Below are 17,698 nucleotides of genomic sequence, written 5' to 3' on the forward strand. Positions count from 1 at the left end.
GTGGCCGTGAGCGTATCTGGGGTCGGCTCGGTGGCTGCCTCCATCTTCTTGGAGCTCTCTGTCTTGTGAGGATCAGCCTCCCGTGTCTGCTCCAATATCGGCAGATCTTTACCTGGTTCTCCTTAGTCCATCATGAAACTGACGAATACTAGGAGACCACTGAAAGGAAAACACAATCGCAATGACAATGAAACAAAAAAGAGAGTGATGATCGTTACTGCTTTGCAAAAGTTCTTTTTTTTCTCTGAACAAAAATATACCAACATCACGGATCCTCTTACCTTCCCTTTGTTGGGAGAGAAGAACAGTGGCAGATGCGAGTGTTGCCTTTCTTGAAGATGGTGAGGGAGAAGGGGATTCGGCGAAGAGTGATACAACGGCTCGTTACTGCTGCGCTATGACCGGGGTGACTCTCCGCCTGCATACTGCCTTCTAATTTGGTGGATGGCATTTAGGCTCGCGTGCTACATGGCCCGCATGTCGGTGAACAAAAGTATAACAACATTCAGTAGAGGGAGACGTTTTGATGACCTAGGAGGAGCCAGAAGCGGTATTGTATCCACTATACCAGTAGTAATTGTTTTTGTGGGTAGCTGTAGAGTGTCTCCACTATACTAGTACTAGTAGTAATTGTTTCTCTGGGCCCAAGACAAAACTGCCCATCCACCCTAGTAAATAGTAAAATCAATTCAAAAGTTCATATATTTACTGAATGAGAGGCGCTACCCACACCCAGCACATCGCCCCCCAAAAAAACTTGGGTGTTCTTCTTCCTCCTCACTCCCACCCACCTCACGTCAGCTCGTTCCACTCGTACCCTCAAATTCCTCAACTCACTCCTACAGAAAACCCCAGCTCCCCTTCTTCCTCACTACTACAGAAAAACCCCAGCTCCCCTTCTTCTTCACTCCCACTACAACTAGGCTCGTCATTCGTTACTCTGCTCAAATCCGTCAACGCGACGCCCTCGAGGAAAATGGAGTCGGTTGACCCCAGCGCCAAGAAGATGAGGCTCCCGCCAGCGGCGACGCTTGTTGTAGATCCTGCAGCCGGCAGCGCGGGGAGAAGTGGCGACCCCGCCCCCACCGGATCATAGGAACCCGTAGAATCTTGGGTGGACCGCATCAGCGATCTCCCGGACGCCGTCCTTGGGGAGATCATCTCGCTTCTCCCCACCAAGGATTGTTGCCGCACCCAGGTCCTCTCAATTCGGTGGTGCCCTCTATGGCCCGCCGTGTCCCTTATTCTCGACTGTCGTCAGCTATCTCTCTTCAATGATTTTGAAATCCCCAGATCCATCATCTCCTCCCACCAGGGCTCCGTTCAAAGCCTCTGCATCCCCTCATGCTACCTGAGCAAGCATACCATGCCTTGCACGGTGGACGCCTGGCTAAAATCCCCTGAATTCATAGAACTATAGCTGCTTGAGTTCTACCATTCCCCTGGAAATCACCTACCAGATACCGAACGCCATCTACCTGTGCCCTCAACACCGATGTCCATCTCACGGTTTCCTCCTCTCTCCACACCGCCACCTTTGCGATGTGTGACCTACCAGACATTCTGGTACTAAACCTTCGACTCCCATTTCTCAAGAAACTTTCACTTGTGCGGGTTTGTATATTGGAGGCCTCATTGCACAGCATCATCCACTCCAGTTGCCCTGCCTTGGAGTGCTTGGTGCTTGTTTTCATAGTTAGAATCGGTTGTCTCCAAATAAAGTCACCTAACCTTGCAAGAATTGGAATTTATTTTGACGGAAGGTAGCTCATCATCCAAGATGCCCCTTCACTTCAAAGGTTGATCCTTGATTCTAGTTATTCACCGTTGCAAATAACCGTCCTCTCTGCGCCTAAACTGGAGACCTTGGGTGTAATACATGATCTCTGTGCTCATTTCAATATGGTGTTTGGCTCCATAGTTCTTCATGTACTTTATATTATCATCTACACTTGTAACCATAAGCTGCATTTTAAATTTCTGTGCATAAGTTATATGTCATCTTGGAGTACACATTTTGTACTAATATTATGTTCTATGCTCAATGAAGAGTTTCTCCATGGATGGCCTATCAATGGTGTTGGATTCTATCAAGATCTTATATATCAAAATGAATAGTTTTGATCTGAACAAGATTATTGGCTTGCTGCAATGCTTTCCATGTCTGGAGAAGTTGTATATAAAGGTGATAATTTCACACACATTGGAAGCCCGCATATAGTGTACTAGAATTAACCGTTCAGCTATTGCTCTTTCAACACTCTTTTTTTAGACCTTAACTATTTTCAATCTTCATGTCTATTTAGGCAACAGGACGGGGTAAGAAAGTTATAACCAACCGGTGGATTCGTAAGCATCAGGATTTTCTCACTTCTCATGAGATTCGATTGAAGACAATAACGCTAGAACGATATGTAGCCAAGCGTGCAAACACTAGATTTGTCACATTCTTCCTGCTGAATGCGAGGTTACTATTGTCCATCAGGCTTAAGTTTATCGGCAACATGGTTTTGACAGATGGGTATGTGGAAGAGCAAAAAAGGAGTTTCAGGTGGGTAAAAGAGCTTCTGAACGTGCCAGGCTTCTATTTACAACATATTTTGGTCATAATCTAGTAAATTTTATGACCCAGGATGTTCATTCTATGGACCTGACCGATCCATTTGACTGTGACTGCCAAAAACAGTGCTGGAGTTAGATGTTGTTGCCCTTTTCAACCTGGGTTTTTTTGAAAACCTGATGAACAATTAACCCTCGTGCTTTTGTACAGTTTGTAAGCTGGAGTTAGATGTTCTTGCCCTTTTCAACTCGGCTGTGGTTGTCATATTTTCTTTGAAGCAAGGCAAATGGCTTGCCAGTCATTTAATTTAGAGTGAAATATTGTAACAACTAAAAAATCCCAACCAGGGGAAATAACATCACTCTCGCCGGCTTCTTGAGCTCACTGTGCATTACAGAAGCCAAGTGATTAGCCCCCACCAGCACCCATAAACTTATTTCGAACTAGCACATCAAATGGGTTGTAAATTTTCATAGGAAAGGCTGCATGACCGTGACAGATTTGGATTCTGACATTTGGGACCCGCGAGGAAATAGCCTATCCAAGGTGGTGTCGACTTACTAGCCAGTCAACAAACGATTCTGCCTACCAACCGTTGGATTGACATCCAACATCTGTCGTGTATCTTCTATCTCTTGTCTTCTTCTTCCTCCAGCCACCCAAACCAAACCACCCCGTCGGCTCCGCCTGCTCCCGCCTCCCATGGCTGGCTGCGCCTCCGCCGCCCTACCGTACGTACCCTCCAACGTTGGACAGTCCCTCCCTCTATTCCCCCACATGTCCTATTATTCTCTGGCGACGTCAGCCCCAACATGCACCCGCACCCGAACCAGTCAACCCGCGTACTCCCCTTCGCATGCGACTAGACCACGCATCTTCCACGACTCATGTTCGTTCCGTCAGAGGCCTCGCCATCGTCCTCCGCCTTGCGGCCTTGGTTCGCTCGCCGTGCGCGGTGCGCCGCCCTCTTGCGTTGTCAACATCGTCAACTACTGAGAGGAACAAGGAGATGATTGTACGTGGAGAGGATGGCAGTAGGGACCCACCAACGTCATGGAAGTACGCAAGCAAGTGCCTCTATATTACAAGCCCAAAAATATGGTTCCTCCTAATGGTTGGACATCTGGGGCTCACGCCATTGTCAACGTAGTCAATAAACGAGAGAATTACACTACGAGCGGCTGACACCAGGGACCCAGTAGGTCGCGCAGTTTTTTTTTGAGGAACAAGCAGTTGTTATTTATACTAGTTATAGCGACGGATCAGGGTAACAACGGGGTTGTGCGGGGGCTGTGGCCCGTCTAGCTGGGGTTTTATTTATGTTTACCACATCATGAGCCCAGTTGTGTTTTTTCTTGTTGAAAATGGCTAGCCAAGTTCTATCTTTTAAAAGAAATACTCAAACGAGGCCTACTTGCTTTATCAGCCCTGCTGGGCTGCAAATCTTTCAAGACGAGGAGAGTTTCATTCGGTTTGCCCAGAAATGGGCTGTACATTTTTAAAACACATCAAACCAGGAATTAGTTTCAATTTTTTTCATTACAAGATTTTAAATTCCATTGATTTTTATGCGTGGACAATTATTTGGATTTTATATTTATATTTTTTTCAAAATAGTTTGAATGTGAATCGATATTTTAGATGCATGATAGTTTCAGGCTGATAAGCTCGAACCCAAAGCGGATAAATGCATCTTCATAGGACACCCAAAACAGTTGGGTATACCTCCTGTCTCAGATTCGAAAGCAATAAGGGATTGTTTCTAGAATCGGGTCCTTTCTCGAGGAAAAGTTTCTCTCGAAAGAATTGAGTGGGAGGATGGTGGAGACTTGATGAGGTTATTGAACCGTCACTTCAACTAGTGTATAGCAGGGCACAAAGAGTTGTTCCTGTGGCACCTACACCAATTGAAGTGGAAGCTTATGATATTGATCATGAGACTTCAGATCAAGTCACTCCCAAACCTCGTAGGATGACAAGGATGCGTACTACTTCAGAGTGGTACGTAATCCTGTCTTGGAAGTCATGTTGCTAGACAACAATGAACCTACGAGCTATGGAGAAGCGATGGTGGGCGTGGATTCCAAAATGGCTCGAGGCCATATAATCCGAGAGAGGATCCATATATGAAAACAAAGTGTAGACTTTGGAAGAACTACTTGATGGTCATAAGGCTGTTATGTACATATGGATCTTTAAAAGGAAGACGGACAATGATGGTATGTATCACCATTAAGAAAGCTCGACTTGTCGTTAAGATGTTTTCCGATAAGTTCAAGGAGTTGACTACGGTGAGACTTTCTCACTCGTAGCGATGCTAAGAGTCTGTTGGAATTATATTAGCAGTCACTGCATTATTTATGAAATCTTGCAGATAGGATGTCAAAAACCATTGTTTCCTCATGATTTTCTTGAGGAAAGGTTGTATGTGATACAACCAGAAGGTTTTAACAATCCTGAAAGATGCTAACAAGTATGCAAAGCTCTAGCAATCCTTCTAAGGACTGGAGTAAGCATTTCGGAGTTGGAATATACGCTTTGACGATGATCAAAGATTTTGGGTTTATACAAAGTTTATGAGAAACTTGTATTTCCAAAGAAGTGATTGGGAGCACTATAGAATTTCCGATGAGTATATGTTGTTAACATATTGTTGATCAGAAATGATGTAGAATTTCTGGAAAGCATGCAGAGTTATTTGAAAAGTGTTTTTCAATGGAAAACCTGGATTAGGCTACTTGAGTATTGAGCATTAAGATCTATAAGGATAGATCAAAATGCTTAATAGTACTTTCAAATGAATACATACCGTGACAAGATTTTGAAGGAGTTCAAAATGGATCGACAAAGGAGTTCTTGGCTGTGTTATAAGGTGTGAACATTGAGTAAGACTCGAAACCTGACCACGGCAGAATAGAGAGAAAGGACGAAGGTCGTCCCCTATGCTTTAGATGTAGGCTCTACAGTATGCTATGCTGCGTACCGCACCTTAAGTGTGCCTTGCCATGAGTCAGTCAAGGGGTACAAGAGTGATCCAAGAATGGATCACAGGACAGCGGTCAAAGTTATCCTTAGTAACTAGTGGACTAAGGAATTTTCTCGATTATGGAGGTGGTAAAAGAGTTCATCGTAAAGGGTTACACCGATGCAAACTTTGACACTAATCCAGATTATTCTGAGTAGTAAACTGGATTCGTATAGTAGAACAGTTATTTGGAATAGCTCCAAATAGAACGTGGTAGCTGCATCTGGGAGATGACATAGAGATTTGTGAAGCACACACGAATCTGAAAGATTCAGACCAGTTGACTATAACATCTCTCACAAGCATAACATGATCAAACCCAGAACTCATCGAGTGTTAATCACATGGTAATGTGAACTAGATTATTGACTCTAGTAAACTCCTTGGGTGTTAGTCACATGGGGATGTGACCTTGAGTGTTAATCACATAGCGATGTGAACTGGATTATTGACTCCAGTGCAAGTGGGAGACTGTTGGAAATATGCCCTAGAGGCAATAATAAATTAGTTATTATTATATTTCCTTGTTCATGATAATCGTTTATTATCCATGCTAGAATTGTATTGATAGGAAACTCATATACATGTGTCGATGCATAGACAACACCATGTCCCTAGTAAGCCTCTAGTTGACTAGCTCGTTGATCAATAGATGATTACGGTTTCCTGACCATGGACATTGGATGTCATTGATAACGAGATCACATCATTAGAAGAATGATGTGATGGACAAGACCCAATCCTAAGCATAGCACAAGATCGTGTAGTTCGCATGCTAAAGCTTTTCTAATGTCAAGTATCATTTCCTTAGGCCATGAGATTGTGCAACTCCCGGATACCGTAGGAATACTTTGGGTGTGCCAAACGTCACAACGTAACTGGGTGGCTATAAAGGTGCACTACGGGTATCTCCGAAAGTGTCTGTTGGGTTGGCACGAATCGAGACTGGGATTTGTCACTCCATGTGACGGAGAGGTATCTCTGGGCCCACTCGGTAGGACATCATCATAATGTGCACAATGTGATCAAGGAGTTGATTACAGGATGATGTGTTACGGAACGAGTAAAGAGACTTGCCGGTAACGAGATTGAACAAGGTATCGGGATACCGACGATCGAATTTCGGGCAAGTACAATACCGCTAGACAAAGGGAATTGTATACGGGATTGATCGAATCCTCGACATCGTGGTTCATCCGATGAGATCATCGTGGAACATGTGGGAACCAACATGGGTATCCAGATCCCGCTGTTGGTTATTGACCGGAGGACGTCTCGGTCATGTCTGCATGGTTCCCGAACCCGTAGGGTCTACACACTTAAGGTTCGATGACGCTAGGGCTATAAAGGAAGTTTGTATGTGGTTACCGAATGTTGTTCGGAGTCCCGGATGAGATCCCGGACGTCACGAGGAGTTCCAGAATGGTCCGGAGGTAAAGATTTATATATGGGAAGTCCTGTTTTGGTCACCGGAAAAGTTTCGGGTTTTATCGGTAACGTACCGGGACCACCAGGAGGGTCCCGGGGGTCCACCAAGTGGGGCCACCGGCCCCGGAGGGCTGCATGGGCCAAGTGTGGGAGGGGACCAGCCCCAGGTTGGCTGGTGCGCCCCTCCACAAGGGCCCAAGGCGCCTAAGGGGAGGAGGGGGCAAACCCTAAGGGCAGATGGGCCTTAGGGCCCATGCCTGGTGCGCCTCCCTCTCCCCCTCCCCTTGGCCGCCCCACCAGATGGGATCTGGGCTGGCCGCCGCCCCTAGGGTGGAACCCTAGGTGGGGGCGCAGCCCCCCCTCTCCCCCTATATATAGTGGAGGCAAAGGAGCAGCCCATAGACGAAGTTTCTTCTCTTGTTGGCGCAGCCCTACCTCTCTTTCTCTTCATATCTCGCGGTGCTTGGCGGAGCCCTGCTGGATCACCATGCTCCTCCACCACCACCACGCCGTTGTGCTGCTGCTGGATGGAGTCTTCCTCAACCTCTCCCTCTCTCCTTGCTGGATCAAGGCATGGGAGACGTCACCGGGCTGTACGTGTGTTGAACGCGGAGGTGTCGTCCGTTCGGCACTAGGATCTCCGGTGATTTGGATCACGACGAGTACGACTCCTTCAACCCCGTTCTCTTGAATGCTTTCGCTTAGCGATCTACAAGGGTATGTAGATGCACTCTCCTTCCCCTCGTTGCTGGTTTCTCCATAGATAGATCTTGGTGACACGTAGGAAAATTTTGAATTTCTGCTACGTTCCCTAACAACTGCGTCGTCGTCATGTTCATGGGGAGGCAACGGAATGCGTCGTGTTCATCGGGAGGCAACGGAACGCGTGGGAGCCAACCAGCTTGGACGGAACAACCTATGGAAACAAGGCCTGGCATACCGCACAACGGAGGAAAACGGCCTTGTGTTCGACTGGCCACGTTCGAAACGAGATCCTGTTCATCGGGAGGGTATGGCGTACCGCAAAACGGAGGAAACGGACCTCCTATGGTTGAAATGGGGGTCCTGTTCATCGGGAGGGGTGTGGCGTACCGCAAAACGGAGGAAACAGACTTGTGTTGGAGCGCTACGGTCGAAACGGTGGTCCTGTTCATCGGGAGGGGTGTGGCGTACCGCAAAACGGGACTCCACGGGATATTGTTCATCTCCACCTTGACCCCCTCCAGCCTCCACGGCCTACTGTTCATCCACCGTCGACCTCCTCCAGCCTCCACCTACGACTGTTCATCCACGGGCTCCTGTTCATCCAACCTCCACCGCGCGCTACTCCACCGGCTACTGTTCAACCAACCCTCTCCACGGGATCCTGTTCAACCACCCCTCCACGGGCTACTGTTCATCTACCCCTCCACCGTCTACTGCTCATCCAGCCCTCCACGGGGTGGTCCTATTCATCCAGCCCTCCACGGGGTCCTATTCATCCAGCCCCAACTGGCTCGATCGATCGGGGTCCTGTTCATCCACCCCCACCGGGAACTGTTCATCCAAACCCCCTAGCAACACTCACTATTCATCCAGAGGCAGCATCGATCGGCTTCAGTTAGCAACAGTAGCGAAGGAATCGCTCGATCGGGTTTAGTTAATAGCCATCGATCGATCGCTCGGGTTCAGTAACGCGTAGCCTGCAGTGCAATCGCTCGGGTTCAGTAGGCGAATGCCTCCCTCGGGTTCAGTTAGAGCCCAATGCCTCGCACCCACGTGCGTGCGTGTACGAGAGAAACGCGCAAACCTCCGTGCATCGCTCGGCCCCGACCACCCACCGTAACTGGGAACACCCCGATATTTTCCTCGCCCTCGCTTCTACCACGGTTTTTTCCATCATGGACGGCCCAAAGAATGTCATGCAGCTGCGTCTCCGGCCCGCCCAGGACGAAAAGCCCATTTTCTGTCATGATATTTTGTCATAGAAGTAGGAGCCCACCACATCTATGATGATACAGGGTTTTGTCACAATTATCGTCATAGAAGTGTCATAAGTATGACAGAATTTTTTTCGTTCAGCCCAAAATGTCACGGATGTGTCTTTTTTTGTAGTGGCTCCTCTCCCGGTACAACTGGGAATCATGGGTAAGCAGCTGAAACCCTAACAGGCGGTACAATCGGACGCTAGAGTGGTAGTACCGGTTATTAGGAATAACCGAACCAACTGCTTCTCTACCGCTCAACAACCGCCTGGAACCAGAAGGGAGTCACCCCTATGGGCGGTGGTTGAGCGGCAGTGCTCCGGAACAACCGCCTGCTCCTGGTGATGGGGGTGGCTAAGTCCCAAGCGGTACAACCACTCAGGACATCCGGTAGTACCGGTATGCAGAGCACAACCGGGACAACCGGGCCACCACCGCCCAAGTACCGCCCTATCATAGAAGCGAGTCTGGTGGTCGGGCGGTACCCGGCCGGTACAACCGCCCAAAGCAACACCATAGTTCCTCCAGCGGGAGGGCGGTACCACCGCCCTGGAGCGGCAGTACAACCGCTTGGCAAGAACCTGGGAGGTGCAACCCCAGGGTATCAACCCTGGGGCGTGATGTCGCTTGAAGCTACGTCGGTATTTCCCCAAAGAGGAAGGGATGATGCAGCACAATGGCGGTAGGTATTTCCCTCAGATGTGAAACCAAGGTTATCGAACCAGTAGGAGAACCAAGCAACACAACGTAAACATCACCTGCACACAAATAACAATTTCTCGCAACCCGACGTGTTAAAGGGGTTGTCAATCCCTTCCGGGGTACGGCGCCTCAAGATAGGCAAACGGACGTGAGATAAATTTATAGTAGATTGATAGATCGAACGCCAAAAATAAATAAGAATAAATTACAGCAAGGTATTTTTGTATTTTTGGTTTAATAGATCTGAAAATAAAAGCAAGAGAAAAGTAGATCGCAAAGTCAAATATATGAGAAAGAGACCCGGGTGTCGTAGCTTTCACTAGTGGCTTCTCTCGAGAAAAATAGCAAACGGTGGGTGAACAAATTACTGTTGGGAAATTGATAGAACTTCAAATGCTCATGAAGATATCCAGGCAATGATCATTACATAGGCATCACCTCCAAGATTAGTAGACCGACTCCTGCCTGCATCTACTACTATTACTCCACACATCGACCGCTATCCAGCATGCATCTAGTGTATTAAGTTCATGGAGAAACAGAGTAATGCAATAAGAATGATGACATGATGTAGACAAGATCTATCTATGTAGAGATAGACCCCACCGTTTTATCCTTAGTAGCAACGATACATACGTGTTGGTTCCCCTTCTTTCACTGGGATCAAGCACCATAAGATCAAACCCACTACAAAGCACCTCTTCCCATTGCAAGATAAATAGATCAATTTGGCCAAACAAAACCCAAATACCGGAGAAGAAATACGAGGCTATAAGCAATCATGCACAAAAGAGATCAAAGAAACTCAAATACGTTGGAGTCGTATCAGGGCGGTGGTTGAGCCGGTACAACCGCCCTAGTGGGCGGTACAACCACTGAGGAGAAACCACTGCACCAGAAGGAACTAAAGGAACCTCTCTCTACATGGAACGGAAGGTAAAGGTGGGTGACGAGAAGAGTGTACGTGCAATGATTCATCCCATGCCTTCCGATTTGGATTCCCGCTTGATAGTACGGGTTTCCTACGACCAAGGAAATAAACACGCAGAAAACTCCGTCTTCGATCTTTTCCTTCCAGAGAGAATGTCTAATCGATGCGTACCTGAGCATAGAGAACCTGAAGAACTTAACACATGATTAGACCACAAGGAGAGTTGTCATCATCACCCAAAACACAAAGACGGGAAATGTCCTAACACCCATGCTCGCAGTCACCACATTTTAAGGCAACTCCAATGCTAGATCCCAAATCGTCCACAGATGTCCGTTTGGGGTAAAACATGGCCCAAATGGACAAAGTTGTCGGCATGTTTTTGCTATAATCTGGCCCGATCCCAAACTTGGAGCAAAGTTGGGCCACAAATGCGTCTGTACATACACAAAAAGGATACCCTCGCTGGTTGCTCCTGTCTGCTACGTCCGCTCGCTGGCCCACAAATTAGTGACTACCTCTAACCCCACCCGACGCGAAAGCTGCCACACTCACGCCGCCGCAACCCCCGCTTTGGTCCCGCGTCGCTGCCCCCAGCTTCGCTCCCACGCCGCCGCCCGCCTGCCCCGCGCTCGCGCCATCGTAGCCCCCTTCCGCCGGCGCGCTCCGCCCAATGCGTGCGCGCCCTTCTCGCCGAGGACGGGTCTTGGAGCGGGACTGCGTCGGTGGGAACTCGGAGGGCGAGCAGCTGGGCGACGGCAGGGCGAGCTGCATCACCAGGAGGAGCTCGGGGCGTCATGTGCAGCAAGGGTGGCGAGCTCGGGGCTGCTTTCCGCGTGCTTCTGGTGTACGGACACGACGTCCCTGGGAAGACGCACGCGGGACGAGGCTGCGGCGAGGCGGGGCGGCCGAGCTTGGGGCAGGATTGTGGCGAGGCGAGGAGGGGCGGCGGAGCTCAGGGAGGGACTGCATCGAGGCGGGGCGGGGTTCATCTGTTTGGGGTCCGGGCGCGAGTGCGCGTTGGGCACAGATGCTCCCAGCGTCTGTCCGCCCCAATCGCACCCTAAACGGACAAAAACGGACATCCGTTTAGGGTCTAGCGTTGGAGTGGCCCTTACCCCAGATATGTATTTATGACACTAATTATCCCGTCGAGTGGAAATTCGTCTAGAATACCCCTTTTAGAAGCTTTGGACCCTCGTTTCTGATGAGTTTCCATTAGGCAAGGCAAGAGGTGACGCTTGGGGTCCAAAAAATATATGGGCGACGAGGAGGACTGAAACAAATGGACAAGAAAACTCTGGGCAAGATCGTCAACGATGCCCTTCGATCTTTACACATTTTCGTACAAATCATTTACTCAACGCGCCGATCCTATCTAGCTAATATAAACAAGAAAACTGTAAAACTAGGCAAAACCGTGTTAAAAAAGACTATAATCTGATATTCAATAGAAATTCCACTAAATGGGGCAATGTGTGTCACAAACATACAACTACAGGTTAAAAAATGGAATTCACTAAAAAACAACTTCAGTGCTACAGCATGAGTACTGCCTGTCTTCTGAATTTTACCATGCACATGCTCATTCTTTTCTAAATTTCAGGGCAAAATCGATTTCTTGTGATATAAATATAAATCGAGTTCTGCTATGCATGGAAATGTGGATGAAGCTAGACCGTTAAACTGTGTTCAAAATAAACGTACGCACAAATAACGCACATAACTGTCTTTTTCATTTCCTTCGATCAGAGCACACACTATCATGGGGGATTTGATAATTTGCCAAAACTTACTTTGCTCTTTGACATTTTGCCACTAGTTACATTGTATTTGATAATTTGCCACAACTTAGTTGTGACTTTGATTTTTTGCCCTCTGTCAGGTGGGCCCCACATAAAATTACCAGAATACCCCTGCCCCACAGATTGACCATGAACGGGACTACGGGGAGGCTCATCCCCTTCCTCTCGCACGCGGGTCGCTTGTTCTCATCGGACAGGAGATGCGACTGCTACTGGTCAACCTCGACGGCGGCAGCGGCTGCATCCCGACGAGAAAGGTGAGTACTGTCTCTCCTGCCTCCCTTCCCTCAGCCACCTAGGGTTAGGGTTACCAGCACGCGGAGCGGCGGCAACTCGCGCTCTGCTATGCCTCCGCGTGCTGTACGCTTCGGCCCATGCTGGTGCGTGCTGCTGTCGTCGCTCCTGGTCCGTGCTGCTACCGCCGCTCCTGGTCCGTGCTGCTCGCGCGCGTTGTCGCCACCGCCTGTGCGCCGCCGCCGCTGCTGGTGCGTGCTGCTGCTTGTGCGCCATCGCCGCCGCCGCCGCTGGTGCGTGCTACTGCTGCTAGGGGTGGGGGTGGGGGCAGCAAGACATCAGCTTGGAAAATCTGGACTAATATTTGCAGCTAACAGAACGAGGCTCACCTGTTTCAGTCAAACAGGTATGAGGGTATAATTGTCCTCTGATTTGTGCTTGTATTTCATCCATCATTTCCAAAGATTGTTTTTGTGTTATAAAGTGGCAAAAGATCAAAGTTCAAACTAAGTTGTGGCAAAAGTTCAATTACAAAATAAGTAGTGGCAAATTGCCAAAGTCCAAAGTAAGGCCTAGTTTGGCAACAACGTTTTCTCAAAACCATGGTATTCCAAAACCTAAGTACTCCCTCCATTTTTGTATACAAGGCCACAAACTCATATTACAGGTACCAAGGCAATGTTGGAAGGTAGCTTGTCTCCTTGTTTGCCGAGTAAATTAATGTGTATTCTTCTCTTTCATGCACATCAAGCCAATGCTCTCACTCCCGCATGCATGAAAGGGGTAATTAATGTCCTCCTTTACTAGTACTACGAGGCAAACACCATTAATATTGCATCGATTAGTGTTAGTGGCCTTGTATATCTGCAAATTGTTATTTTGATAGTGGCCTTATATGTAAAAATGGAGGGAGTATTACAATACATGGGCAATAAATAAATACTTCAGTTTCTAAAAAGCATAGTTTTTCTCTGTTTTGATAAAACCGCCGAGGTGTTTGGCAAGTGGTAGTTTTTCTCAGTTTTTTTTGGTTTGCATCGGCTGTTATGTTGCTGCATGCATATTCAGCTACACTCAGGGATCAGTTTGTACTAATAGCCATCATATGCTTTCAGCCTTGCACGAGCATGTTCTCCTAGATGCTAAAATCTGTAGTAGAGTTATCTCTTGTAACCAATTAAAGACCGAGGTAGTTAACACATGCACTGAAGATCGACGTTTTCAGCTAGCTATCGACTTATGCATCACATGCGTTGATGGCCAGAAGTTGGACACAAGAGAGACCAAGCAGCCAACGCTTTCTCGGTTTTAAAAAAAGAGGTCAGGGCCTCTTTTTTACATACAACAAAAATACCACAGTTTTAGAGATACCACGGTTTGTTGAACTGCAGTATTTTTTTCATCCAAACGACTCAAAGTATTGAGTACCAAAGTTTCTTTAGAAACCACAATATTTCTATAAAACCATAAAAATACTTTGGCTTCCAAACGCACCCTAAGTTGTGGCAAAAAATCAAATAGCCCCGCTATCATGGCTCGTGCCTCTGATACGGATCATCTTATTGGGAGCCGTCTGATACGGATCCAACGTCTCCGATCGCTGCAGTTGCCCATCGCTGGCAGTATAGCAGGCCTTGCATTTGCACTTCGCAATTAAGCCGAACACATCGCAGCGAATCGCGGCGGCGGCATCCCCCATTGCCATCCGTGGCCTCATCTCTGACCTCTCGCCGCCCCCGGCGTCGCCGACGCGATGCCTCCGCTCCCGAGGCTCCTCCACCGCCACCTCTCCGTCCCGTTCGCGCGCCGCCTCACCCCTTGCCATCCGTGTCCGCCCGCGGCCGACGTCTTCCTCCGTCGCGGGCTCGCATCTTCCTCCGCCGCTGCGGCAGCGGGCCGGGAGAAGAGCTCTAGGAAGACCCTGGGTTACCTTGTCGGCGTGGCAGTCGCCATGGTCGGCGCCTCCTACGCGGCCGTCCCGCTCTACCGCCGGTTCTGCCAGGCCACCGGGTACGGCGGCACCGTCCAGCGCCGCGAGGTCTGCCCCCTCCCCCGCCCCCTACTACCCCCCGTTCGATTTACTTATGCAAGTGCGGTATTTGGTGTTCTCGGAACGGCGCATTTCCGAGGATCACCATTATTAGGTCGTGCTTGATTTGGTCGATACTAACAGCGCCGATCCATGATTGAGTAGGGTTCAGATTTAAAATCTGCTTCCCGTTCATGTTATGTGCGGGAATTGCTATGATTCCTGGGTTATGCGGAGTTCATAATTTGCGATCCTCTTTCTTAAGGTTAAAATGGGGATGTGTAGACTAAGGAGTAGTTCTCTAATTAGAAGATTATATAGTATGGGGAAATGCGGCCTCTTCTGGGTCTGTATGTTCTATCACTTGGCCATCTATAATTGTGTGCTTGAAATTTGTGCATGTTCTGTTGGAATGCCATCAAGCTATTTCTGGTTCATCAAGACAAAGATTTGCATGCAAGATGTTGATCTAATTTTGAAAAAAATGACAAAAAAGGTAACTGCCAGGCTTAGCCTAAAGTTTGGTATGGAGACAGCTCTTATTGGTGCTGGTAAATAGATAAATAGTCGAAAGGGGCGTTAAGTGTGAACATCCAGTGTGCTTGTACTTGGGGTGTCGTGTTCCTGGTGTATAACAATGTTTGATCCTCTGCAGAGTGTAGAAGAGAAGATCTCCCGACATGCTCGAGTCGGAACGGCACCATCAAGGTGACCCTTGTTAAACATTGGGTACCAAGTTTCTGGGTACTTCCATTTCCGTTTAGATCTTTTTGAACCCTACACCAAACATCTGAACTATCATTCCCTTAGCAGTTTCCTCTGGATATATTATTTTGCATAGTTTATTTTATTGTACCTTGAATGTAATTATTCATTGACGCACGAAGCTTTTGTGTGTTTTAGAGAAAGAAACTGTTGATCAGAAGGTTCCGTTAAAGGACTTCACCGTGAATTTACTGAGGTCATGAAGTCCAGTCTGCTCCATTGTGCTTGCTGACTTCTCTAGAATAACTTGCTGTCTCATTTTGGCCGTTCATATCTTATGACTAGCACTTCTAGTGTGACTTGCAACTTGGCTGTAGTCAGTTTTGCGAACATTGTGTAGTCCATGTGTTGTTGGCTAGCTGGTGGTTGCATGAAGTAGATTCCTTTTACTTGTCCCCAGCATGGTCCTTCTGATTATCTTTCAGCAATACTAAGCTGATATGACACTTGATTTGGTGGAAGATATCTGGAATACATTATCTTGAAGGTTTAGTTGGTACAGTGTTGACCACCATCGCTTGTCTGCAGTATTAACCATAAGCTAACTGTTATAGAACTTGACAAAGGCGTTAAGGTGCTGACATAAATCCCCTTTTAACGCTTTATTTTAACTATCTGTACATCCTTCAAAGTTCAAACAAGAAAAAACTAACTGCTCACAGTTTCCTGGTATTCACATAAGTGACATAGCATCTCATCTTGTTCCTTAGATTAAGGCATTCATTTTGTTTGCAGAGAGATAGTTATCCAATTTAATGCTGATGTTGCTGATGGAATGCCATGGAAGTTTATTCCTACGCAGAGAGAGGTATCATCAGAACTTTAGTGCCAATGAAAAAGCATTTTTGTTTGTGCGTGTATTTATTCTTGATCTATTCCAATTATAGGTGAAGGTTAAACCTGGTGAAAGTGCTCTTGCATTTTATACTGCTGAAAATAGCAGTTCAGCTCCAATTACTGGTGTGTCCACGTATAATGTTGCTCCGATGAAGGTATAAAAGCTGTAATCTTGCATATTCATTTATTATTATGACACAATTTCATATCCCTGCTGTTTCCTCTTGGAACCTAATGGCACGTTGCAGTATAGCTGTATCCGTTTATCTTGTTTTATTATTTTGTCAGAAATTTTGTGGGATGTATGTGTAATACATTGTTCTCATTGCTGCATAGTGTTCCTGAGAGCATCTCTAACGGATGCTCTAAACTTAATCCCTCAAACCTTCTCCCTTTCCCCAAAAGTCATTTTTTAGGGATTAATGTTTTCTTCAGCTAGCAGATCCCCTAAAACTTAATCCTCTGTACTAAATATTTGGTCATGCATTTTATCAAACACCTATAACACACGCACGGAGCCCACAATCATCACGATCGTACGGATACGCAAGCAGTCCGCACACCCACAAGCAGCACATGTAGCGCGGAGAAGGTTGCTGCACCGGCGCCGGCGCCGACGGTGTGGTTCGCGCTGAAGAAGTCGCTGCAGTGCCGGTTCCACCCGTCGGAGGTGCACGTGCCCAAGCCCAAGGCCAGCAGCTCCAGCGCCGGTGCGGTCTGAATGCTTGCGCTCGACAGCCAACCTGTGCGACGTCATCCACGGGAACAAGTGCCACCCTGGCCAGCCGCCCAGCTGCACCCCGAGGTCTATCGGCATCAGCGAGTTCCTCAACCCCATCGCCCATGAGGTGGTGCTCAGCACCAAGTCCCGCTGCGAGCTCAAGATCACGGGCTTCATGGCTGAGGCGGAGGGCGATGGCCGCGGCGTGTCTTCGTTTGTGGGCAGGCTCTGCCCTGGCACGCCGCGGCCCGGCTGGAGCCACGGGTGGCAGCACAGCAGCTCGTGTAAAGCGGGCAGCATGCAGTCGAGCCTAACTGCATGATCTTGCTGCAACAGAATTTCGCCTAACCGCATCATCTCGGTCGCTGGAGATGGGGCCGGTGGCGGGAGCAGCCGCCTGGGAGAACACCTACGGGAAGTGGCTGTGTCGGGCAGGGGTGTGGAGAAGGAGGAAAAGAACGAACCGGGATGAGCGGGGTGACGCCGACCATGGAAGCGGCTGAAGTGGCTGCTGCCCGATTTTGTAAAATTCCTCGTTGCTGCTGAGATTCGCCGGATTGCAGGCGCGGTGGGGCGGGGTGGGGGAGGGGGTTCCATTTTCGCGGTCACCGGGTCGGCAGCGGCAACAGCGGAGGGGGCCGACCGTCTCCCTATTTTTACTGAGAATGGCTGCTGCTGGACTAAATTTGAGATGGAT

General features: G+C 48.2%; 1 protein-coding gene across 2 annotated transcripts in view; it reads left to right on the top strand.

The window, feature by feature from the left end:
- The first annotated feature begins 14,310 nt into the window (after window positions 1-14,310).
- LOC119286867 (cytochrome c oxidase assembly protein COX11, mitochondrial-like) overlaps window positions 14,311-17,698 on the top strand; it is a 6,188-nt gene continuing 2,800 nt past the window's right edge. For both annotated transcript variants that reach the window (XM_037566336.1, XM_037566337.1), the window contains exons 1-4: window positions 14,311-14,687; window positions 15,334-15,386; window positions 16,179-16,251; window positions 16,331-16,435. In XM_037566336.1, coding sequence (XP_037422233.1) covers window positions 14,403-14,687; window positions 15,334-15,386; window positions 16,179-16,251; window positions 16,331-16,435 — 516 coding nt within the window. In that variant the 5' untranslated portion in view covers window positions 14,311-14,402. The remainder of the gene's footprint in view (window positions 14,688-15,333; window positions 15,387-16,178; window positions 16,252-16,330; window positions 16,436-17,698) is intronic.

This window comes from Triticum dicoccoides, chromosome 4A (assembly GCF_002162155.2).
Source record: "Triticum dicoccoides isolate Atlit2015 ecotype Zavitan chromosome 4A, WEW_v2.0, whole genome shotgun sequence".
NCBI classification, from domain to species: Eukaryota; Viridiplantae; Streptophyta; class Magnoliopsida; order Poales; family Poaceae; genus Triticum; species Triticum dicoccoides.